This window comes from Salmo trutta, chromosome 12 (genome assembly GCF_901001165.1).
Source record: "Salmo trutta chromosome 12, fSalTru1.1, whole genome shotgun sequence".
Lineage (NCBI taxonomy): Eukaryota > Metazoa > Chordata > Actinopteri > Salmoniformes > Salmonidae > Salmo > Salmo trutta.
The window spans coordinates 54,921,360-54,948,315 of record NC_042968.1 but is presented as its reverse complement, the minus strand read 5'-3'; the positions used below and the strand labels follow the sequence as shown (position 1 = coordinate 54,948,315).

At 42.4% G+C, this 26,956-nt stretch overlaps 1 protein-coding gene across 1 annotated transcript; it reads left to right on the top strand.

Moving 5' to 3' along the window:
* The first annotated feature begins 1,649 nt into the window (after positions 1–1,649).
* Positions 1,650–25,710, top strand: LOC115202730 (neuropeptide FF receptor 2-like). Its single transcript, XM_029766786.1, has 5 exons — positions 1,650–2,007; positions 14,743–14,842; positions 14,965–15,085; positions 24,892–25,554; positions 25,609–25,710. Exons 1-5 carry the CDS (start codon positions 1,650–1,652, stop codon positions 25,678–25,680), a joined length of 1,314 nt encoding a protein of 437 aa, XP_029622646.1. The 3' UTR covers positions 25,681–25,710.
* Positions 25,711–26,956: the final 1,246 nt, after the last annotated feature.

Genomic DNA, 26,956 nt, shown 5'->3' with positions numbered 1-26,956 from the left:
GTTCTAAATCCAATTGAACTTCTTCACTTACTTTTCTTTAGAAGTAAAGAGCAAAGTAAGGATGAAAGTGCACACAGGTGGTATGTGAAGTCTTTTAGCTAGAAAGGAGGACTTCAAAACTATTTGTCAACTCTTAAAATTTCACATGTGAAAGTTAACAAAAGCCTAAAGGAGTGTACTATTTCAATCATTGGCAGTTTGGAATTTCAGAGAAAAAAGAGCTTGATATCAAGGATAATTCTCTCCAGTCAAATATTTGAGAAATTTGCTAATTATTTGAAGTGATGTGATTGATCGCTTTGATGCCTTGGTGCACAGAGGGGTACCAGCATGTCAGCAGAATATCACCATAAAAAATACATAGACATTTTTCACTCGAGCTCATGTGTGTGTGTGTGTGTGTGTGTGTGTGTGTGTGTGTGTGTGTGTGTGTGTGTGCGCCTGTGAGTGAAGTTGAGAGACAGCATACACTTGACGGAATCCTCACACAATCATCAAAGCAGAAAATGGTTCTAGTTGATTTCTGGAGACTAGGTTGTGTATGTAATGGTGACCAATCACTATCCAGTGTGATAGTGAGTGTGATATTGCGTTTTATTACCTGTAGATTGTGAAGGCTTTAACCTTTCTGAGTATGGGCTTTCTTGATTGGATGATTTTGTAAATAGGATGTTTGTCAGGCCCTGACCTTAGAGAGACGTTTTATTTCTCTTTGGTTAGGTCAGGGTGTGATGTGGGGTGGGCATTCTATGTTGTCTATTTCTTTGTTTTTGGCCGAGTATGGCTCCTAATCAGAGGCAGCTGTCTATCGTTGTCTCTGATTGGGAATCATTCTTAGGCAGCCTTTTCCCACCTGTGTTTTGTGGTTAGTTGTTTTCTGTTTCGTATCTGTACCTGACAGAACTGTGCGCTTTCGTTTCATTTTTGTTTGAGTGTTTTTGGTGAAAATAAAACATTATGAACACTTTCCACGCTGCGCTTTGGTCTCATTCCTACGACAGCTGTTACAATGTTTCTAACAGTCTCAGCACATGGTCCTGGTAATTTAAATCTGAATAACTTGAATGGTTGAAATGGTTACACCCAGTGATGTAGTGGTAAAATAATAGGTGGGTGAATGCTGATAGCCATTCAGGATTGTTTAAAGAAGTAACGCTCCCTATACTTTTAATGCATTTTACCGCAAAAGGTGGGTAAACGCTTGAGCAAAATAAAAGGGTTTGTAAACAGCATTTACTTGCGTTCACCCTCCACTACAGCACTGTTTACGCCTCCCTCCACTTACTGCACATACACACATCCGTAGAGACCTACAGTACACACAATGTAAGATTTATCACATATGGCGTTCTGTATGTCAATGGTAAGCGCCTTCAAGGTTCAACGCCACAATAGAAAGATGGCTTTTGACGGAGAAAAAAATAAATATTAAAATAGCCAGAGTGTTGCACATCATCTCTACCAGAACTTTTATTTTGTCAACCACTACAGTATATTCACAAGGTGTCCAACATGACAAATCATTTCACTATCTGCACAGCACAAAGAAACCCACAATCTAAAACCACCATCTCGCTGTCATACTCTCCCTCCCCTTTTCTCTTTCTCTCTCTTTCCCTCACCCCCTCAATCCCTCCTCAGATTCCACCATGACGCAGACCCCGGATGCCAACTGCTCCAACAGCTCAGAAGACTGGAACACCTTTTACTTCAACTCCTCAAGGGACCCCCAATACCTCCAATACCCACCCTACCACTACACCCAACAGAATATCACCTACGTGGACTTGTACCTCCACGAGCCCTTGGTGGCGGTAGTCTTCATCGTGTCCTATCTGCTCATCTTCCTGGTCTGTATGGTGGGGAATGGTGTGGTGTGTTTCATCGTGCTGCGGAGCAAGAATATGAGGACAGTCACCAACCTCTTCATACTCAATCTGGCTATTAGTGATTTGTTGGTTGGCATATTCTGTATGCCCACTACCCTGGTGGACAACATCATAACAGGTTAGTACTCAATGGCCTCCGAACCCTTACCTTAACCCTGACCCTAACCCTCAACCACAACACTAACCATAGCTTCATGTCCAAACTTCGGCTCAACCTTAACCCTACACAATTGCAGGATTTCCCACAGCTGTGGAGGGCACCTGGGCAGGCAATCAACAGGCAGTGGTTGGTAAGGACGTGGGCGCACTAGCTCTCTCTTTCCTTATAGGACACCTGGTAGAAGCGCTGCCTCCTGACCCAAAGGTCTTGAGTTTGAGCCTTGCTGCAGCCCATGTAATACGTGGGTGAAAAGTACATTATCAAACATCCACTTTGGTCACCCATCCATGGAACTCCACCTTGACTCTCTACAGCCAGACCTCCAGGGACATAGATCCACAATCTACCCACTCACATTCCCTCTCACTGGGCCTGAGAGTGCACCTGCGGTCAGGGCTCTAAAAAATAAAGATTTTGGTCGCATACGCTCCTAAGTATTTTGTTGCGCTATTTTGGGAACCCCATGCGCTTAGACCAGTGCTACCAATTAATTGTTTTAATTTAGAGCCCTGCCTGAGGTGCTGGTAACCCGGGACTAAGAGGCCGACTTGGGGGTCATCTGGAGGGAGTGAGAACCAGGCGTGGGAAACACCCAGCCCTTCCCCAATAGCTGCCTGCACCTTTACTAGGGCCAGGTAAAAAAAAAAAAACTCGACCCTCCACAGGGTTTCGCCAGAGGGCTTCTTTTGTTGTCGAAAACCAGTACATGTCTGGTTGACCCTTGAACTAAGTGGGGCTACTAAGGGAGAGGCCGCAAAGTCGACATAAGCCCTGGTACCCACAGAGGTTCAGTTTTGACCCGTCAGTGGTGGTCAAACACTCAAGTTGAAACATAACCGTTAATAAATCAAAACGAAAGTCTAGAAACATATTTCCCCATAATCAGATACATTTTTAGATAAAGTTAAATATAGGCTAACCATATTAGAAGGTGAGGACAGCAGGGGCTGGGGGAGTGCTTTTCGACCTGAAGGCACTGCCCAGGAATAAGATTGGGGGTGAGAGGTGTCGCGGAACCTATGATTTACAGTGACCGGGAGACCATGAGGGTCCCGGGTGAGACGGAAACCAATCAGATCAGTGTTTCAATTCCAGAGGGATCCACTAGAGCTAGTCGGGCGCAACCCAGAAAAATGGGGGGGATATGGGGAGCCGGGGAGCAGAGTCAGAGCCAAAGCCCTCTCCCGACCACGAGCTCCCCGAGCCAAGGGATAGAGAGGTGGTGGGAGTGAGCCACACTGCACTACACTGCCAACAGCAGAGGTTTGAATTAGGCAGCGCTTAGCAGAGTACAACAGGGAACTAAGTGGGAATACCCGGTTCACCAGCAACCCCCAATCCCCTTCGGATGCAGCCTTGATGCCGTGCATAACGAGGAAAGGGGAGAGAGTCAGTCAGGGTGCAACCCAGGCTATGGGAACCAAAAGGTCTGTGTTGGGAGAGAGAGGTGGTTCACCAGCGACCCCCAATCCCCTTCGGAAGTGGTCGTGAGGCCGTGCGTAATGGGGAGACGGGGAGAGCCAGTTGGGCGCAACCCAGGCAAAATGGTGAGATGCGGGGAGCCGGGACGCAGAGTCAGGTGGGTGCCTCCCTCCGAGACGTGAAGAGAAAGGAGGAGTGCACGGGGGAGAAGGGAGAGAGCCGAGACCCCCTCTCTTTACCACCGAGCCGTCCTGGTCTACACTTAGGAGGACGAAGGCCACACGGAGGCAGCCTGCTACTGCCCCAACTGCGAAAATCCAGGGGTTCCGATTGATGGCAAAGCAACCCTCAGACAGGCGTAGCCCCAGGAGGAACCTGGGGCAGCAAGGTGTTTTCACCATTTTGTTTTTACGCGTAGGCTAGTGGCTAGACGGAGAATGGGGGAGAGCCAGTCTGGCACAATCAAATCAAACTTTCTTTGTCACATGCGCCAAATACAATAATTGTAAACCTTACCGTGAAATGCTTACTTACAAGCCCTTAACCAACAGTGCAGTTCAGGAAGAGTTAAATATTTACCAAATAAACTAAAGTAAAAAATAATAAAAAGTAACACAATAACATAACAATAACGAGGTTATATAAAGGGGGTACATGTACCGGGTCAGTGTGCGGTGGTACAGGTTAGAGGTAATTTGTACATGTAGGTAGGGGTGAGGTGACTATGCATAGATAATAAACAGCGAGTAGCCGTAGTGTACAAAACAAATGGAGGGTTGTCAATGTAATAGTCCAGTGGCCATTTGATTAATTGTTCAGCAGCCTTATGGCTTGGGGGTAGAAGCTGTTAAGTAGTCCTTTGGTCCTAGACTTGGCGCTCCGGTACCACTTGCCATGCGGTAGCAGAGAAAACAGTCTATGACTTATGTGACTGGAGTCTCTGACAATTTTATGGGCTTTCCTCTGACACCACCTAGTATATAGGTCCTGGATTGCAGGAAGCTTGGCCCCAGTGATGTACTGACCTGTACGCACTACCCTCTGTAGCGCCTTACGGTCAGACACTGAGCAGTTGCCATACCAGGCGGTGATGCAACCAGTCAGGATGCTCTCGATGGTGCCACTGTATAACTTTTTGAGGATTTGGGGACCCATGCCTAATCTTTTCAGCCTCCTGAGTGGGAAAAGGTTTTGTCGTGCCCTCTTCACGACTGTCTTGGTGTGTTTTGACTATGGTAGATCATTGGTGATGTGGACACCAAGGAACTTGAAACTCACGACCCGCTCCACTACAGCTCTGTTGATGTTAATGGGGGCCTGTTTGGCCCGCCTTTTCCTGTAGTCTACAATCAGCTCCTTTGTCTTGCACTTTGAGGGAGAGGTTGCTGTCCTGGCACCACACTGCCAGTTCCCTGAACTCCTCCCTATAGGCCAATCCAGGTGATGGGAACCAACAGGTCCGTGTTGGGAGAGAAAGTTGGGAAGACCCGGTTCACCAGCGACCCCCAATTGACCCCCAACAAGTCCGTATTGGGAGAGATACAAGCATATAAATATCAGGGATTTACTTTAGTAGGAACCGCACACTGGATCCATGCACCTGGTATCCGAGCGGGATAGGGGAAAGCTCCAGGGGCCCCCAAGGGTGTGCTGGGGTTCCATGGCTTTGTTGGGGGAGATCCCGACTGGGGAGACCAAGGCCCCTACCCGGGGTCAGTCACTGGGGGGAGACACTGGCCGTTTTAGAGCAGTTTAACCGCGGGCACCCAATACCTGGTCACCCAATATAAATCAATAGGAGCACTCTGAAAAATGACAGTCCCACTTTTCAACCTTTTCCCTTGGTCCTCTCCCACTGACATGGTGACTTCTGGCCCCCTTGAGGCACCCACTTTCTGCGTTTCACTCCTGCCTCACCCTCTGGAGCTCCATGCCTTACACTGGAGCTCCACAGCCTAAGCCCAGAGCTCTAGGCCTACACTCAAAGCCTGCCCTCCATGCCTGCCCTGCCTATCCACCTGCCTGCCCTCTTGCCTGACCTCTCCCTGGGCCTGAGACCATGGCCTACTCCCTAAGCCCACCCTATGGAGCTCCACACTGTTGTTCACAGTTCAGCCCTGCACATGGTAACCCACCCTTAAGAACGAATGAAAGATCCGGGGCCAGGGAGGGCTGGGGCAGACCAAATAAAGACCATCCGATTAAATAAAGGACACAAACTCAATAAAATGATGCACAATTATAATTTATTCTCAATTTATTTTGAATCAGCATTCTTGCTTTTCTGGGCAACCTGACAGAATTCTAATAACGATTCTGTGTATCCAAAATGTAATTCAAAGTGTGAATTCACCATTCCTCGATCTGTGAAGCTATCTTGGGTGAAATTTAATGTTGAAATTGAAGTCACATCACAGCCCATACTCTTCAAATATTTCCCCCACGCTTACGCCTTGCCCCGACAGCTAAAGAAAAAGGTCTTGGATCCCTAATAACCACTTAGAGAAGGGTGGATTTGGTGGAAGTGCTGTAGCCAGTCAAATCCCTCTTCCGACAAGACAATTTGAGATTCCCCGGAAGCATAATTGGTTTTGTGAGTAAAAACACAGAGTTGTTACCCCTGGTCCTCTGGAACCACTTCTGAAGAATGTTTTCCATTGAAATACGAGAAGCCCCCTGCGGAACCCTATCTGATTGCAAGGGCCAGTACTCAACCCTTGTTTGATCGAACCGCTGCTTTTTTGTAAGAACGTCTGCAGCTGTACGGGGATTAGCAGAAGGGGTTGAACATAACAATTGGAAATGATTTTTGTTCTGAACAGAAACACTATTTTTTTTCATTCCGTTCCACTCTCCCGAGTAGCAAAATAAAGTATCGGTTTATATTGTTCCTTTCTGTTCCTTTTTTAACCTTTAAAATCGACAGTGTTTTTTTTACATTTAGCTCATTAAAATACTTCACCAATCAGTGCAGATAGAGCAGCTTGCTATGGAGCGGACAAGCTACCTAGTTATTTACAGACAAGTGTAGGGCGCGAGATGAGACTGAAATTTTGCACGTGTGGAGAGAGGAAGAGAGGGTGGAACAGGAGGCTTGGCTTGAATCCCTGGGCACCTTGTAATGACATCTATATTTTAATATGCAAAAAATGTGAATCTGTGAGATAATCTGCTCCTGCAATTCTGTGTTGATTTTCTTCATTTTAGGCTCAAAAGAAGCGTGTCATCCTCACATTCGGCTGGCCACTTTTATTCCTCTGTTCCCTGGTAGCGTAGAGATGTTAAAAGTCTGCTCAAAAGTCATGAACAGTCAAAATCATGTTTTCATGGAATTTGATGATATTTGTATGAAACCAGATCAAAGTATGATGACTAAAAGAAAAATGACTGTTGCTTATACATTAATTAAGTTTGATCATAAAGTTACTGGTCCCCTCCTCCATGTCAAACACTTGGATTCGGGAGGCGGGATTATTAAGGGGCTAGGGTGACATCACCCTAACTCTCATTTTAATACACCAATGGTAACATGATATTATCTTACCTCATTTGAATAAGTACCACCTAGTAACCAGCATCGGAGAAGGTGTGTTTGTGGAGGGACGTGATTTATATAACTAGATAGCTACTCTACTGGTGCCAAAATTTGACTGTAGGGTGTCAGCAAATATAATTAAAAGTTTACACTATCCATCTATGGCAAAGATATTTAAATGTCTCCCCTTTCATCTGTATCTGATGTTAGCTAGTTACTGTCTAGCTAGGTCTTCAGCCAGCATGGAAAAAAAGGTGGGGAAGGGTCGTTAACTCTACCAGTTGTCATTTGAACACATCAATCAGTGTTGCTGTGAACTGCGACACAAGAGACATGCCAAATGGGAGATATATAAATAATTTACATAATTGATGAAATGTCAATGTTGTCTGAGTTGTTTTGTACATCACCAAATTTTCTTGAGATCATTTTTTTGCAATACTGCTCACTGCATCCAAGTTTCTTGACATACAGTGAGGGAAAAAAGTATTTGATCCCCTGCTGATTTTGTACGTTTGCCTACTGACAAAGAAATGATCAGTCTATAATTTTAATGGTAGGTTTATTTGAACAGTGAGAGACAGAATAACAAACAAATCCAGAAAAACGCATGTCAAAAATGTTATAAATTGATTTGCATTTTAATGAAGGAAATAAGTATTTGACCCCTTCTCAATCAGAAAGATTTCTGGCTCCCAGGTGTCTTTTATACAGGTAACGAGCTGAGATTAGGAGCACACTCTTAAAGGGAGTGCTCCTAATCTCAGTTTGTTACCTGTATAAAAAACACCTGTCCACAGAAGCAATCAATCAATAAGATTCCAAACTCTCCACCATGGCCAAGACCAAAGAGCTCTCCAAGGATGTCAGGGACAAGATTGTAGACCTACACAAGGCTGGAATGGGCTACAAGACCATCGCCAAGCAGCTTGGTGAGAAGGTGACAACAGTTGGTGCGATTATTCGCAAATGGAAGAAACACAAAAGAACTGTCAATCTCCCTCGGCCTGGGGCTCCATGCAAGATCTCACCTCGTAGAGTTGCAATGATCATGGGAACGGTGAGGAATCAGCCCAGAACTACACGGGAGGATCTTGTCAATGATCTCAAGGCAGCTGGGACCATAGTCACCAAGAAAACAATTGGTAACACACTACGCCGTAAAGGACTGAAATCCTGCAGAGCCCGCAAGGTCCCCCTGCTCAAGAATACATATACATGCCCGTCTGAAGTTTGCCAATGAACATCTGAATGATTCAGAGGACAACTGGGTGAAAGTGTTGTGGTCAGATGAGACCAAAATGGAGCTCTTTGGCATCAACTCAACTCGCCGTGTTTGGAGGAGGAGGAATGCTGCCTATGACCCCAAGAACAACATCCCCACCAACAAACATGGAGGTGGAAACATTATGCTTTGGGGGTGTTTTTCTGCTAAGGGGACAGGACAACTTCACCGCATCAAAGGGACGATGGACGGGGCCATGTACTGTCAAATCTTGGGTGAGAACCTCCTTCCCTCAGCCAGGGCATTGAAAATGGGTCGTGGATGGGTATTCCAGCATGACAATGACCCAAAACACACGGCCAAGGCAACAAAGGAGTGGCTCAAGAAGAAGCACATTAAGGTCCTGGAGTGGCCTAGCCAGTCTCCAGTCCTTAATCCCATAGAAAATCTGTGGAGGGAGCTGAAGGTTCGAGTTGCCAAACGTCAGCCTCGAAACCTTAATGACTTGGAGAAGATCTGCAAAGAGGAGTGAGACAAAATCCCTCCTGAGATGTGTGCAAACCTGGTGGCCAACTACAAGAAACGTCTGACCTCTGTGATTGCCAACAAGGCTTTTGCCACCAAGTACTAAGTCATGTTTTGCAGAGGGGTCAAATACTTATTTCCCTCATTAAAATGCAAATCAATTTATAACATTTGACATGCGTTTTTCTGGATTTTTTTGTTGTTATTCTGTCTCTCACTGTTCAAATAAACCTACCATTAAAATGATAGACTGATCATTTCTTTGTCAGTGGGCAAATGTACAAAATCAGCAGGGGATCAAATACTTTTCTCGCTCACTGTAGGAGTTTCAAAGAGCTGTCAATAAAGGCAAGTTCATGAATACAAACTCTCCGCCCACTTAGCCTGTCTTTTCTAACTTCCTGGTAGTTAGCCATGAGAGAATAAGTACATTTTCTCAAATTCTGAGCGTTTCTATCCCCCAAAAATAGTCACTCAAAAGCTATTTTACATGGGAATCAGAATAACTGTTCGGGACCTATAAAAAAAGATGGTCTTTAAACTAAAACTGTTATGACTTTGACTTTTTAGTATTAGATGGTTTATAAAAGTTTTAGGCAGTATAGATCATATATAAGTAGATAATAGCCTAATATGTTAGGGATAGATACAATTAAAACATTGAGTCATTGTATCTGTCCCTAGCAAATAAATACATTAAAACAATGTATTTATATACAAAAAAAACACATTCAATCACCACCCGTCAAGTCAGATGCATGGCACCATTATAGTTTAGTTTGCGCTAATTTGCAGCACATATGCCTACAATCATTTCTTGATCCAACGGTTGGATATCAACCGTTATAAATGGCAAATCATTCATTCTTAAGCATTTGCTATAGCTATAACATTGTACAACATTGACAGACAACTAAGGAAGAGAATAGACACGGGAAAATTTATTGATAATCTATATTATAACACAGTAAGCCATTTTAAGACCAAAAGAAGACCTGTCAGGGTTTTCGCTGCTGGTCATTCGAGTCAAGTGCAGGAGAGCAGAGAATAGGTGATCAGGCGACTTTATTAGCCAAGAGCAACAAACAGACGGGCGCAAACAGCTCCAACTCAAGCCAACCGGCAAAAGTGACAAGCGCAAAATACCGTCAATAATAGAACAATAAGGTTCACCAATAATTCCCCAAATAGGGTACAGGCAATGCCCAGGGTGAAAAACAGACTAGCGTGATACAACAAACACAAAACAAAAACAATTCCACACAAAGACATGGGGGGAACAGAGGAATATATATATATATATGCAGGGAATGTAAACCAGGTGTGTGGGGAACAAGACAAAACAAATGGAACAATGAAAAATGGAGCAGCGATGGCTAGAAGGCCGGTGACGTCGACCGCCGAACGCCGCCCGAACAAGGAGGGGAGCCGACTTCGGTGGAAGTCGTGACAATACCACTGGCCACTATATTTTGCTGTTTTTTTGTTTTTGTGTTTGGAATGGCACGGTTACTATGGGAGATTTAGCTGTCATAATGCAAAGGAGTGTTTGTAGGCCAATTTTGAATCGGTAGACTGACTGCATTAATCATTATACTAATTTACTGGACAGTGAGCAATTGACTGTGAGCAAAATAACCATAGACAGGAAGTTGACAATGGCATATTAATAGGCATAAATAAATTGTATTTCTACGGTTGCAGTCCTCAAAGATGAAATTGCATTGAATCAAATGAATCAGATGAAATGATTTACCACCCATAGGGCTAGGGTACATCTAGTGCAGGGGTCGGCAACCTTTTTTGTGTGGAGTGCCATTTTACAATTTATCCTACCATTTCTAACGATCTGCATGCCAGTTATGATGTTATATGTGCATTATAACTAATTGTGTTTCTTGAATGTCTGATTGCGGACACATGGATGCACTCCATAGCTCGCTAAACAGAGGTGCTGTCCATTTGCACAACCGAGCTCCACTAAAGGCCTACCTGCATCAGATGAGCAATGCCGCACCAAGGCGCTGTCCAAGGTGTTGAATCCGGCGCCGTCTTCGCTCCTTTTCAAACGCATCTATAGATGTTTTTATTGTACTTTCTGATTTTCGCCATTGTTTGGTCGATATTGTTTGGCAAGCGTTCTTGATGATTGTAAGTCATTCCTTTGATGTTATGCCTAATTTCATTGCATTATGTGTATTTGTCTGACATGCAGTTGTGGTCAGCAGTTTTAATGCTATGGTCATTTTAATTTTGATGTATTCATTTGAATTCGGTCTTATTGTGACTTGATAAGAGTGGCTTTATGTATGTTTTGTTTCGTAAAGCGGTCTAAGTGGTAGTTTTATGGTTTTGATTTATGGACAATATTCCTTTGATGTGTTTTATCTAGATAGAATCAAGATTTCAATTCAAGTGTCTTCTGCTGTTTTCAATTGCATTTATCAGACATTTCAATTGTTTATATGTGAACATTTCGTTGGAACACTTGGAAATATGATTTATGCAACTTTGTTTCTAACAATAATAATAATAATAATAATGTGTATAAATTGCTCCTCTTTCATGTGTTTTTGTGGAACAGTCCCATTTCAATATAAGCTACAGAACTACAAAGGACTAATAATACATGTGATTAAAAAATATGATTATTTATTGAAAAATACAAGGTTCAATAAAAATAAACAACTAAGATGACTGTTAAGCCTACCAACAGCCCTGAACATAACTGAATGTAAAAAAACCCCTCTTATTTCCATATTATCATCTCCATATCTGTTGCTGAGAATCGTAGGCTACTCCGTCTTCCATCTCCCCCGTCTTATTCCAAATCCCCTGCAACATAAATACACGCACGTTCACATTAGTACTTGCTGAAATTTTCTGCCGTGAACATTACAAGGTTATATCATTTGGTGTTAAATCACATCTTACCAATTTAGTGTGATTCTTGTCCCTGCTTTCCATATCTGAGCTGCGTAATATCTTTGCCGTACTTGGAGACTTTGAGCTGCACACGGGACTCTGAGTGGTCCGTTGCCAGCCGGCGGCGGGAGGGGCTCAGGGTTGACTTCATGTGTGAAAAGATCTGTTCACATAGATACGTGGATCCAAATGCTAAAAGCATTGCACATATAACATTCTTCAGACTGACAAATTTCACTGGCAGGCTCTTCCAACAGTGGATAATGTAGGCGCCCTGATCTCTCTCAGTCCCTTCCGTTTTTTTGCGCAGCTCCGTCAATTTTGATGACCAAGGGAGGATGCCGTGAGCTCGATCAGCTGCATTTCAGAGTCCTCGATACTCATCCACTGAAACACAGACAGATCCAAGTTGCTCTCCTCAAAGTTGTCTGACTTGATCAAAAAAGAAAACATTGGGCCATGTTACGTGAAGTCTTGAAATCTTTCAGGGAACTCAGACTTCAGCTGCCCCATGTATGCTCCGATAACGTCAGCACTGACAGGGTGTGGTATTGACAGCCCTTTGAGTTGCTTGAAGTGCCGGAACGTTCCACTTTGGATATCCCGCGAGTAGACTTCTATCTTGGCAACGAATACCTTCCATGCATTGATCAGATCCGGCACTGTTTAGCCTGCACCCTGCAGGCGCAGGTTGAGCTCAGTGAGGTGACCTGTTATATCAGTGAGAAACATCAATTTTACAAGCCAATCCTCATCCTCAAGCTTTGGGTAGTTTCGGCCCTTTTCAGACAAAAACCTTTAACCGTATTCAAACACTTCACAAACCGTTCCAGAACCTTCCCTCCACTTAACCACCGGACACTGCAGTGAAGAGGCAATCCTTTGAGGATTTGTTCCATCTCTTCCAGCAGTGTCAAATTGTCTGTGTCAAAGATGAGCGAGCAACAAAGGAATTCCCGATTTTAACTACAGTAGCCATCACAGTACCTAAATCGGAATTTGAAATATTGTAACATATTCTCTTGGTGAATGATACAGTGAAATATAACCACAGGGGTGGCCAATCTTAACTTCAATCAGCATTGCAAATCCTTTATGTTTCCCCACCATAGCGGGGGCACGGGCAGTTGTAATAGAGAATATGTTTTTAATATCGGCACCTCTCTCCTTTAAATGATCAGTGAAGGCTTTTGCTACATCTTCCCCTTCAGTAGTACCATGCAGGGGTTTTAGACAAAGGAGCTTGTCGCATACCTGCTCTGAGTCACATTATCTTGCAACAACTGACAGACGTGGAATGTCATTCACATCCACACTCTCATCAAGAGCCACACTAAACGCAAGTGCATCTTTTAACGCTACAGTTTGCTGCTCCTTTATATTTTCAACGATCTCGTCAATGCCCCTTTCAACAGTTCTGGCAGACACAGGCATGTATTTTATCTTTGAGATGATTGTGTCTTTGTTAGGCAATCCATCAAATAAAGCCTGCGAACTACTGAAGAAAGACTCCTTGATATATTTCCCCATCAGGAAATGGTTTTCCATGTTTAGCAATGCACTGTGCAACTTTATAGCTCCCCTCTGTTGCTTGATTTTGACTGCATGTTGATTTTTTTAAACACACTTCTTTGCTTTTCATACCTGGACACGGCCATCTTGATTCATTCAGCCTTGCCCGCCTCATCCTTGAAGTTTTTCTCATGTCTCGTTTCAAAACGACACTGTGCACTTGACTTGACGTCCAACAAACAACAGTTTTACAACAGAGAATCCATATTCTGTTGTCCAAGAGGCAATACATGAGCGGAAATCTGCCTTATTTTTCATTGCTGATGAGATTTTGCGGCCTGAACTTTTTTAAATAACAAAAGAAAGCTTGCTAGCTCATAGCCATGTGAAAACTAATCTCTCATCTTCAGTGCTGCCTTGGTTTTGAATTTGGAGGGAGAGGCGAGGCGGGTCATCTTGCGCTGAACTAATAATATTAATCTCCTGCAAAATTATGAAAAGCCATTGGCCAGTCAGGATTGACATACCTTGGTAACTATAACATTGCGGTGAATATCAATGCAATTTCAAAACCAATGCATGCAATTTCAATCATTTTCTCCAGTTCATAAAAAAAAACCTGGTGAAAATAAGTGAGATAATAAACATCAAGCCAAGGCTTGGCAAGCCACACAAATAAATAATACTTTTTAAAAAGCCTTGGCGTGCTAAGGCAAATACCCTTGCATGCCAAGGCTGGCACCCTTGTTCTAGTGCATTATATTATGACATGCATTATCTGACTTATACCTACAGAATTATATCTCAGGAGGAGCGGCTTCTGTGGAGGAACTTTGAATTTCTCTGAACTTCCGATTGGCTTAATGCTGGACCAGAGCTAGCTAACAAGCTTGTGTGTGCAGATCGGCACCAACATTTAAAATGACCTTTTTGTAGTTAATAAATCCAATGTGAAACAATAGTATCTTTAACTAGCATTGAAAAAATTAATCCATTCTTCTCTAATAAAAAATAAATATTCAGAGGGGGGAGGTAGGCTACACACGCACCCACTGGCAGATTTTCAGCTGGCAGGCAGACACTGGAAGAAGTTTCTGAGTGACAGGCACTTTGTTGTTTTTTGTGGAACATAAAATAATGTTATTAACCAGTTCCCATGCTTTAAAAATAATGATTCAGGAACAGTATAGATCACTTAATTCCCGGTTCTGTTTCTGTTCCTTGATAATGTTTGTTATTTTCCGGTTTTCAATTCTGCTCTCTGAACCGGTTCCAACCCCTGGTTAGCACCCGGCTACCTCTGAGATGTTGTTGGTGGTACTGGGGTTGTTTTCCTGAATGTTTGTGTTTACTGTAATGGTCATATTCTGACACCTGATAGGTCTAATGGACAAAATCAGTCTAAGACTGTCAACCGTGGCTGCTTCTATACAGAACTTACTGTAAGTGGCACAGTCATGAGCTTAGAGTGCTTAGTGCTATCTACTTTGACCCAATGTCTATTACACAGTTTCCAATCACTCTATCACGTCTTTGTCTTATTTGACAGGCTGGCCTTTTGGAAGTTTAGTGTGTAAGCTGAGTGGGATGGTTCAAGGCATATCAGTGTCAGCTTCAGTCTTTACTCTGGTGGCAATAGCTGTGGACAGGTGAGGTTTCTTTCAACTGATGAAATCATGAATTAAGCTGTGTGTGTGTGTGAAAAACAAAGTGTGTGTGTGTTGAAAATGTTCAGTAAGGAACGATCCATTCTCTCCTCTCCCTATGACAGGTTCCGCTGCATCGTATACCCCTTCAAGCAGAAGCTGACCATCTCCACCTCCACGCTGATCATTGTCATCATCTGGGTCCTGGCTATTTCCATCATGTGTCCTTCAGGGGTCATGCTCCAGGTACTGTCTAATGCTGGTTCATCTAAGGTTTTATTATTCAAATGATTTGAGAGGGACACATTGATCAAAATGTCAGGTTCAACATCAACTTGAGGATACAATCCCGCTAACGGGATTGGTTGGACAACAACCAGTGAGATAGCACGGCGCGATATTCAAAACAAAATAATCTCAAAATTAAAATTCAAGTATTATACGGCATTTTAAAGACACTCTACTCGTTAATCCAATCACATTGTCTTATTTCAAAAAGGCTTTATGGTGAAAGAAAAACATTAGATTATTTTAGCATAGCATCTCAGCAAAAAAAAAAAAAAGGAATTTTCCAAGCACGATAGCCATCACAAAACCAGGTATACAGCTGAAATGAAGCACTAACCTTTGACAATCTTCATCAGATGACACTCCTAGGACAGCATGTTAGACAATACATGCATTTTTTGTTCGATCAAGTTTATATTTATATCCAAAAACCCAATTTTTACATTGGCGCGTGTCGTTCAGAAAACGTTTTCTCCCCATAACCTCCGGTGAATAGGCACATTTCATTTACGGAAGAACTCATAAACGTTGAACATTTTTATAACAATTATTTAAAGAATTAGAGGTAATCTACTCCTTTATGCAACCACTTTGTCAGATTTCAAAATAACGTTACGGAAAAAGCACATTGTTCAATATTCTGAGTACAAAACTTAGCCTTCAATGCTAAGCTATACAGTTAGCCTACAACCACGGCGTCGACAAATCTCTAACAATATGTTCGAAATATTTACTTACCTTTGCTGATCTTCGGCGGAATGCACTCGGATGGGCACCCACTTCCACAAGAAATGTTCATTTGTTCTGCAAAGCCCATAATTTATTTCCAAATACGTCTGTTTTGTTGACCCATCCAGAACACGTTACAATGCCATGTGGCGTGGACGCAAATCCATAGACGAAATGGCCAAAGGTTCCATTACCGTTTGTAGAAACACGTCAAACGATGTTTACAATCAATCCTTTAGGGTATTTTTTTACGTAAAATTGCGATAATTTTACAACCGGGCTATAGGTATTTGTCATACAAGAAAAATAAAACAACAGCTAAGTCACATGGATGTGCATCATAAGACACCTGTTCTCTGACTGGCCAGGGATTGAACGAGCCAGAATTTTCTGCCCGGTTACAGATGACGGATGAAAGCAGTTCCTAAAGATTGTTGACAGCCAATGGAAGAGTCAGGAGGTGCAACGTAAATCCTATGTCATTGTAGTTTTTCAAGGGATTCAAAAGAAAACTACATTTAGAATTTCTCCCACTTCCTGACAAAATTTTTCTCAGGTTTTTTGCCTGCCATATGAGTTCTGTTATACTCACAGACACCATTCAAACAGTTTTAGAAACTTCAGAGTGTTTTCTATCCAAATCTACTACTAATATGCATATTCTATTTTCTGGGCCAGAGTAGTAACCAGATTAAATTGGGTACGTTTTTCATCCGGCCGTGAAAATACTGCCCCCTAGCCGCTAGAGGTTAAAGGCCATATTTCTCTTTTACAAAAGCAAAACAATACAGTGCATATACAGTACAGTACCAGTCCAAAGTTTGGACACATCTACTCATTCAAGGGTTTTCCTTTATTTTGACGATTTTTTACATTGTAGAAAAGGAGTGAAGACATCAAAAAACTCCTTCAAGACTGTTGGAAAAGCATTCCTCATGAAGGTGGTTCAGAGAATGCCAAGATTGTGCAAAGCTGTCATCAAGGCAAAGGGTGGCTACTTTGAAGAATCTCCAATATAAAATATATTTTGATTTGTATAACACTTTTTGGGGTTACTACATGATACCATATGTGTAATTTTATAGTTTTGATGTCTTCACTATTATTCTACAGTGTACAAAATAGTAAAAATAAAGAAAAACCCTTGAATGAGTAGGTGCATCCAAACTTTTGACTGGTACTGTATGTATCAATCTGTAATGCTCGGGCGTAGTGGGAGAGGAATCAAACGCAGGAAGCAGCGATACAGGGTAGTGGCTTTTAATGAGCCAAATGGCGAAAACACAAGCCACCCCAAACAGCGATGAGAGCGCACATAAAACAAAGTGCCCCAAACACAGGGGAAAACACAGTCGGCGCAAAAACCACGCACTAGCGCAAAAACACAATCAGCGTGTACACAAGCAAACAACAGAGAAACAATCCCGCACAAAGAGCAGGCGGGCCAGCTAGCTCATATAGCCCCGCTAATCAACCCAACTAAGGACAGGTGCAAACAATAACAGAAAGGGGGAAAACAAAAAGGAATCAGTGGCAGCCTTCCCTGTAGCTCAGTTGGTAGAGCATTGTGTTTGCAATGCCAGGGTTGTGGGTTCGATTCCCACGGGGGGCCAGGCCAGAAAAAAAATGTAAGTCGCTCTGGATAAGAGCGTCTGCTAAATGACTAAAATGTAAAATGTAAAAATGTAGTAGGCCGGTGACGACGACCGCCGAGCACCACCTGAGCAGGAGGGGGCACCACATTCGGTGGGAGTCGTGACACAATCTGATATCACTGCATGAAAGACACGTTTCTGGGTTGAAAATTCGAGCATACGTTTTCGCAAACGGACAGTTCTTGGGAGTTTTTGACGCCGTGTCACACACACATAGCCATTGCTGGTCAGCAGACCAGCGCTGTATCCAACATGTCTGACAGAAACACAATGACAGAAAGAGAGTTTAGATAATAAAAGTTGGCGCATTGATTATTGCGATCCTAATGAATATAAAATCATATATCATTTTTAAGCACGTGGATAATTGCGTCGTCTGTGGACCTATTGGGGCGGTAAGCAAATTGGAGTGGGTCTAGGGTGTCAGGTAGGGTGGAGGTGATATGGTCCTTGACTTGTCTCTCAAAGCACTTCATGATGACGGAAGTGAGTGCTACGGGGCGATGGTCATTTAGCTGTTACCTTCGCTTTCTTGAGAACAGGAACAATGGTGGCCCTCTTGAAGCATGTGGGAACAGCAGACTGGGATAAGGGTGGATTGAATATGTCCGTAAACACACCAGCCAGCTGGTCTGCACATGCTCTGAGGATGCGGCTGGGGATGCTGTCTGGGCCGGCAGCCTTGCGAGGGTTAACACGTTTAAATGTTTTACTCACATTGGCTACAGTGAAGGAGAGCCCGTAGGTTTTGGTAGCGGGCCATGTCAGTGGCACTGTATTGTCCTCAAAGCGAGCAAAGAAGTTGTTTAGTTTGTCTGGGAGCCATACATTGTGGTCCGCGACGGGGCTGGTTTTCCTTTTGTAGTCCGTGATTGATTGATTTGAGTGAAGTTCAACGTTGTATCAAATTATCACAGGGTCCGGCCCGAAACTGTCGCTGACGAACTTGCAACATTGTATCAACTAGCCTATTCCGCGACCTCAAAGTTTCCTGCGCCAGTGAACTCGGGACAGAAAGCTGTATGACATTTTCACTGGATATGCAGCGCCTTCAGAAAGTATTCATACCCCTGACATTTTCCCATTTTTTTTACGTAACAACCTTATTAAAAAATGTATTATAAACAAAAAAATCCTGAGCAATATACACACAACACCCCATAATGACAAAGTGAAAACAGGTTTAGGAATTTTTTGAAAAGTATATATATACACTATATATTATATATATATATATATATATATATATATATATATATATATATATATACTTTGCTATGAGATTCGAAATTGAGCTCAGGTGCATCCTGTTTCCATTGATCATCTTTTAGATGTTTCTATAACATGATTGGAGTCCAACTGTGGTAAATTCAATTGATTAGACATGATTTGGAAAGGCACACACCTGTCTATATAAGGTCCCAAAGTTGACAGTGCATGTCAGAGCAAAAACCAAGCCATGAGGTGAAAGGAATTCTCCGTGGAGCTCCGACACAGGATTGTGTCGAGGCACAGTTCTGGAGAATTGTACCAAAATATTTATGCAGCATTGAAGGTCCCCAAGGCCCAATAACAATCAACCTCATCCTCTGTCTAAGACATTCTTCTGAGCTGAGAACCCAACGTACAGAACTCAACATCAAACTACAGTAGATGGCATTAACTCTTAGCTCACTGCGATAGGGGGCAAGGTGACAACACTGGAAAATGCCTTGCCTGACATCAACAACAACATGGGGGGCCCGGATGAGGCAGAGGGGCGAATCCTATCCATGGAAATCTCACTGGCAGATGCCATGAAAACAATAGCATCTGCTAAAAAGGAAATAGAGCATCTGGAAGAGAAAACAGAGGATCTGGAAATTAGGGGGTGAAGGAATAACTGTGTCCTATTAAACCTGGCCAAAAAAGAAGAGGGAAACATGCCACTCAAAGTCTCGAGTGGTTTCACCTGTCCACCGACAGGCCCATAGTACTCGAGAGAGCTCACAGAACACAGTTGGAATACGGCGAAAGTGCAGAGAGTTTGACGAGGTGAAGATACACTTCATTAACCGAGGCATCTTGAGGGGATTCAAATACCCAAACGAGCTCAGGATTATTCACCAAGGAACCATGCAACACTTCAAAACTCCCAAAGAGGAAAAAAGTTTTTTTGAAGGACAATCCTGGCCACTGAGAAATGGACTAATAACTGAAAGAGATTACTGTTATTACTAATGGAGGTAAGACAACATACTGCCGCCATCCAATGACCCACCCGCCCCGCTAAATGTCATTATAGCCGTCTATTTTTTATACATTTTATTTTAGCTGAGAGAGGGATGTGCCCTATAGCCTAACCCAGGCCTACTAACGTTTTAGCCTACTTTTATTTATGTCAGATGAGAAAATGAACAATTTACAGCCTGTTATCTTGTTTGTAGAACATATACTGTAGGCTTCTTGGCAGACAAAGTGATCAGATTCTGTCAATTTATACTAGGCCTTTAACCTACTTTTTATTTGTAATTTATCATTTTCACATAGGCCTTTACCACTGATAGCCTGTCAATTACGACATATCTACAGACCTAACGAGAGGCTCAGTGTGTACATTTTATGCCTACGTATGTAACTATTATCCACCTATACCCAGAGATGACTGCACTAGAGTTTGATTACTGTTCAGTGATGTTGACTAGTACCTTAAATCTACTGACATGGAACTGCCATGGCCTAGGTCATGCAATAAAACTGAAAAAAATACTATGTGCTCTAAAAAAGGAAAAAGCAAACATCACACTATTACAAGAGACGCACCTCTGTGATGCTGAACATGCCAAACTCCGCAGAGCTTGGGTGGGACAGGTGTATTTCTCATCTTTCAAATCAAACAGTAGAGGTACAGCCATACTTATCCATAAGCATGTTCCATTCATAATTGACAAAAACATATGTGATCCAGAGGGGAGATTATTTCTGATAACTGGGTCACTATATGGGCAAATAATTACTATCGTAAATATATATGCATCTAAAACATATACTCCTGCTTTCATGTCGAAAAAGATAACCCTGTTCAACGAGCATTGTGTTTCCTTTGGAGTGCTGGCTGGAGATTTTAATTGTACCCTCAACTCAACTCAGGACAAATCATCTCAAGTCCCCACCACAAACCCTAGATCGGTAAAGATGTTGAAGTCTCTTACTAAAGACATGGGACTGATAGATATCTGGAGAGAGACAAATAGCTCATCTATACATACTACTCCAATGTCCATAACACCTACTCTCGTATAGATGACATTTTTATCACAAAGATTTTCATAAATTCTGCCCCTTTTACAATCGGACCCATAGCACTTTCAGATCACGCCTTTGTCCGCCTCCAATTCAACACCTCCATATTATCAAACAAATCATTCCATACATTGGTTACTACATGGATAGACAACTACACACAAGACAACAAAGACTCCTGTTTCTCCGGCCACAATGTGGGATGCTGTCAAAGCCACACTAAGAGGTCAACTAACTGACCTCTTAGTGTGGCGGCAGGTAGCCTAGTGGTTAGAGCGTTGGGCCAGTAACCGAAAGGTTGCTGGATTGACTCCCTGTAAAAATCTGTCGTTCTGTCCCTGAACAAGGCAGTTAACCCACTGTTCCCCGGTACGCCGTCATTGTAAATAAGAATTTGTTCATAAACTGACTTGCCTGGTAAAATAAGAAAATAATTGCATCTGCTTTCTCTATAGAAAAAAGCAATGGAAGCACACAGGTTAGATCTTGAGAGGGAGCTGGAATGCTATGAAAAAGTACAGAAACAATCCCCAGACAGCACCTCCCGGAGTCAGCTTATAAAAGCAAAACGACTTGGGAGATAAAAAGTTTTCTTTACTTAACAGAAATACCATGAGTATAACAATAAGCCTAGCAATAGGCCTAGCAGATTGCATGCATACCAATTAAAAAATGGCCATCCGAACAGCAGATGATGAGGTCACATATGATCCAAATAAGATAAATAAAAATTTTCATGAGGTTTACTGCAAATTATATACTTCTGAGAGAAAATATACGTATGCAGAACTCCATTCCTTCTTAGAGGGAATCTCGCAACCAAAACTATCAGAGACCGACCAAGATGATCTCAATTCCCCCTTCCCTCCTGAGGAGGTCCTAGAGGCGATTATTTCCCAGAGTTCTACAAAGCTTTTTTTGCCCCAGCTTAGCCCTATTTTCATGCCAATGCTGGATGATTTTTTGCAAAAGCGGAGCTCTCCCAGACTCTATGTGCTCAAAAAAGACAAGGGCCCTCTATCCTGCTCGTCCTTCCGGCCCATAAGCTTGTTGGATTTCGACTACAAAATAATTACCAAATTGCTCGCCAAAAGACTAAACTTCACAAAATATTAAGTGGACCAAACTGGATTTATTAGAGGCAGGTACTCTTCTGATAACATTCACTGTCTTTTTGATATTATAGATCAAGTAAACGCACCAAAGACCCCTGTCCTGCTGGCTTCACTGGATGTTGAGAAGGCATTTGACAGGATGGAGCTGTGCACATTTTGGAGAGACGTCTGGCCACTTGAAGACACCAGTTAGTCCAGCGTTTCCCAAACTCGTATTTTGCCCTAGTACTAGACAGCTGATTCTAATAATAAAAGCTTGACGATTAGTTTATTTGAGTCAGCTGTGTAGTGCTAGGGCAAAAAAAAACGAGTTTGGTAAACGCTGGACTAACTGGTGTCTCCAAGGGGCCACACATCTCTCCAAAATGTGCACAGCTCCTAAGCAATTTCAATGCACTTTTATGACTCAAAGAAGAGTCTTCAACTATAAGGTCATTTTTTTAGCTCTTCTAGCGGTGCCCTTGAGAAACAAGAGCAAGTACACCTGTAGTTGTTTCATTTGGAACACAAGCCTGCATCCCCGCCATCACGTATTATAAATCGCAATCTGGGTAAGGTGGGCATGATTTGAATGCTTGTTCAATTGCCAACATGACTAGCTAAGTTATAAAATACGATCTTGCTGTGTTAGGCTTCCACAGGACAATTCAGATTGTTATTTTGTTGTTATTCTGTCTCTCACTGTTCAAATAAACCTACCATTACAATTATAGACTGATCATTTCTTTGTCAGTGGGCAAACGTACAAAATCAGCAGGGGATCAAATACTTTTTTCCCCTCACTGTATGTTTACATATTTTTGCCTACCACAGTCCTTCATTCATCAAACAACAAGGCATGGTTCAATCAGGCTGTTATGATCAAGTCCATCATAAAATCACAACAGGGCAATTCCACGATAACGGAATTACGTTGAGACTTAAAATGTATGCCAAACAAAAACCATGCATTTCAAAGCTGAACAAACTGCAAAACTCTTTGCACAAGGACTACTTTGAAAAATGTTCATGGAAGATTTCACAAAAACACTTTTACTGGAAGAACTGTGCAGATGCAAAATTTGGTGACAGTATTAGAATCTCTTAAATGTCCCTCTGTTTTTTATGTGTCCACTTTTTCCAAAAATTCGGTTAAATATCTGCTCTGAATTAAGATTCACAGATGTCAGCAGGAAGAATGGGGTGTCAGCTATGACATGACACCTTGAGCTAGACAAAAACATTTTTTAGTTATTGAATTACAGTAAGTGAAGTGGATTTACACCCGGTATCAGAATTACGTTAACTGAATTACATCATGGGTCCCTGATCTGTACTACACAGAAATGCATAATTATGGATATTAATGTCATTCTCTTCATGGTTATGTATCCTAAATAGGTACACAAAGGTAGAAATATGCAATATCATCCATTGCATATATTGGTATTATTCTACACACTGGCTATTATTCTAATGAGCTCTGACCCCAAACAAGACCCAATTTGGTTGGTCCGGACTGTGAAAATATGTCAGTGCTTGCGTCCGTATCAGTTCGTATGAATTTGAATGGTTACATACAATACATGTTGACAGAATGGCTGTGACAGAGAAACTGTTGTTGTACTCCCAGGTAAAGCCCTTGCTTCCGGTACCACTGAAGTTGTGATGTGCAGTTCGGTTCGTTTTTTTTAACAACTCTTTGTACTGACTTGAGAGTCATGATTCGTTTTTCTGAGTGACTGGTTCATTTTAGTTGTTTGTTTGACCCACTGAATTCTAGGTCCGTGCTATCCGGGGTGCAATTAACCTTTTACTGCAGTGGGCTAAATCAGGGTGTCACATGCGTCGAAATGAGTAGACCAAGGCGCAGCGTGTACAGTGCTCATATTTCTTTTAATGACGACACTTCAACAAAAATAACAAAACGACAGCCAACAGTTCCGTCAGGTACATGAACAACTAAACGGAAAACAACTACCCACAAAACCCAAAGGAAAAACAGGCTGCCTAAGTATGGTTCCTAATCAGAGACAACGATAGACAGCTGCCTCTGGTTAGGAACCATACTCGGCCCAACACAAAGAAATACAAAAACATAGAATACAAAACATAGAATGCCCACCCACCTATCACACCCTGGCCTAGCTAAACAGAGAAAACACAGCTCTACTAGGTCAGAGCGTGACACAGGGTCACACAGAGTGTTTATTGGTTGTCTTAAACAAATCTACTTTGAAACAAAAGTACACACCTCACACACATGGTACATGGTTAAAGAAGACACCTGTACCATGTCAGATATAGAGTTTGCATCCCAATATATACACTGAATATACAAAACATAAAAAATACCTGCTCTTTCCATGACAGACTGACCAGGTGAATCCAGGTGACAGCTATGATCCCTTATTGATGTCACTTGTTAAATCCACTTCAATCAGTCCACTTCAATCCACTTCAAATCCACTTCAATCCACTGCATTCGGAAAGTATTCTGAGCCTTTGACTTTTTCCACATTTTGTTACATTACAGCCTTATTCTAAAATTGCTTAAAGTTTCCCCCCCCCTAAAACTGGCTTTCCTCTACAGAAATGTTTCCCAATTAAGTTGCCCCAGTCAGCTCCAAAGCCTTCACCTGGTGTAACGTCACAGGCAAAATTACAGTCTCTGTCATGCACTTGAGGAGTGTCGTTGCTTACTAGCTCACATTTGTTTCTCTAGCAGCCCGGTGGGAATTGTTTTACCTTTTTTGGAAGTATTGCCATCTATTATATTTTATTGGCAAATTTAAACCAAATTTAACTTGCAACATAGTCTTTAAGGTGCTTGAGTAGGCATTAGAGCAATTTATTTTTTGTGTGACTGTCTGTCACTTTGTAGGTATTATAGTGTTTTGTATGCTGCAAAATTACTTGCCAAATTGCCTTATTGAGGACATTAAAGTCAATTTAAATAACAATTTAATGAATCTAGTTTTTTTTTAATCTAATCTTATCCAAGGTGACCAAGGAGCAGCGCGTCCTGATCCTACTGGGGGACGGCTACAACATCACACGCCCAATCTACTGGTGCCGTGAGAACTGGCCCAATCAGGAAATGAGGAAGATCTACACCACCGTCCTATTTGCTAACATCTACCTAGCCCCACTGTCACTCATCGTCATCATGTACGTCCGCATCGGATTCACCCTCTTCAAGATGGCTGTACCCGCCTCAGGCCGGGGAATCAGTAGTGGCAGCAGCGGTGGGACGAAGCCCGGCCTGGACAACCACCGTCAGACAGTGTCGAAGAAGAAGAAGAGAGTGATCAAGATGCTGCTGATGGTGGCGTTGCTTTTCATCCTGTCGTGGCTGCCGCTCTGGACGTTGATGATGCTGAGTGACTACGCCAGCCTGACAGCGAGCCAGCACCGTGTCATCAACATCTACGTGTACCCGCTGGCCCACTGGCTGGCCTTCTTCAACTCCTCCGTCAACCCCATCATCTATGGCTTCTTCAACGAGAACTTCCGCCGGGGGTTCGAGGCCGCGTTTAAGTTCCAGCTGTGCGTCGCCTACATGGAGCGCCAGGTGATCTACTCGCGTCGTATCCAAGGCAACGCAGTGTTACCTGAGAACCTGCATCTGCCCACCAGGCCCGGCTCGGTGTCAGGATTGGCTTTGGTGAACGGGAAGGGGCTGGGCCGGGAGGAAGTTGTCGGGCGGACGTCAGGTGAGAGGTCGTCGGGGAGCAACGTGAGGGAGCATGATCTGATCATGGAGGATCTGGAGAAGGTATCCCAGATTTAAACATGCCATACATACTGTATGTGCCATTGGGACATGTCGAGGAAAGATTTAAACATGACATTTAAACCATGTGTACTGTAACACACATACTGTATTGTACATGCCATGGAGATACATTCAGATAACCTGATTGTATCCCATATTTAAAAATGACAGTTAAACATTTGTACTGTTGCATGAACTGTAATACACATACCTGTAATATACCTATATTGTGCAATAGACATTCAGGACGCAGAGAGGACACAGGCGGTGGGTGTTCCAAATGGCACCATGTTCCCTATACGGCACTTATTTTTTACCAGGGCCCATTTGGGACGCAGATTCTGTGAAGGTATTCTATCAGAGAGTTAAACCAACCACATAGAGAGAGGCCCTTGAGGGTAAACTTGACTCTCTAGGATAAAATTGAAATATGATTCTTTCCCCACAGCACAATATCATGTTGTGTTGGTTTATTATGTGATTAGTTACCCATTCACATCTTGGTATAGCATAAGCATGTACAATCCCACTAACAAAATGACATCGAAAACACATCTAAAATACATTTTTTCCCAGACGTTGAAGTTACGTTAATTTTAGGTTCTGAATGAAAGGTGAAAATACGTATTTTCCGTGTGTTAAAAATACGTATGTTTCGGGCGTTGAAAATAAGTATTTTTTGGACATTGAAAACATGTATTTTCTGGACTTTGAAATCATTCTAATTTTCTATTATGAAGGAAAGCAGAAAATACGTATTTTCCAGACGTTGAAATCAGGTACATTTTTGGTTCTGAATGAAAGTTGAAAATACTTAAATTATGGACGTTGAAAGTACATATTTTTTGGCCATTGAGAGACACTGATTGTGGAGTACAGGGAAGAGGATTACGAGGGAATTATTTTCTTGCTTTCCTGATTTTTACATTTACAATAATTAATTTGCCTTCTGCAAAATAAATGACTAATGCATAGTTATCAGGGGTTAAAATCGGTTCAGGGAACAGAGAAGAAAACTGAAAAATAACGTCATTTTCGAAGAACAGAAACGGAACCGGTTAAGAAAGTGATCTATAGTGTTCTGGAACATGACCATTATTTAAAATCACTGGGAACTGGTTGTTAACGTTATTTTACATTCCGAGCATTTTTTCTTCAGTCCCACAAAAAATGACATCAAAGCACTCACTCTGTCACTCAGAAACCTCTCCTTACAGTGTCTGTCTGCCTGCCAGCTAGTTTTCTAGGGTAGTTAATGATACTCTAGTTATCACGTTTCACATTGGATTTA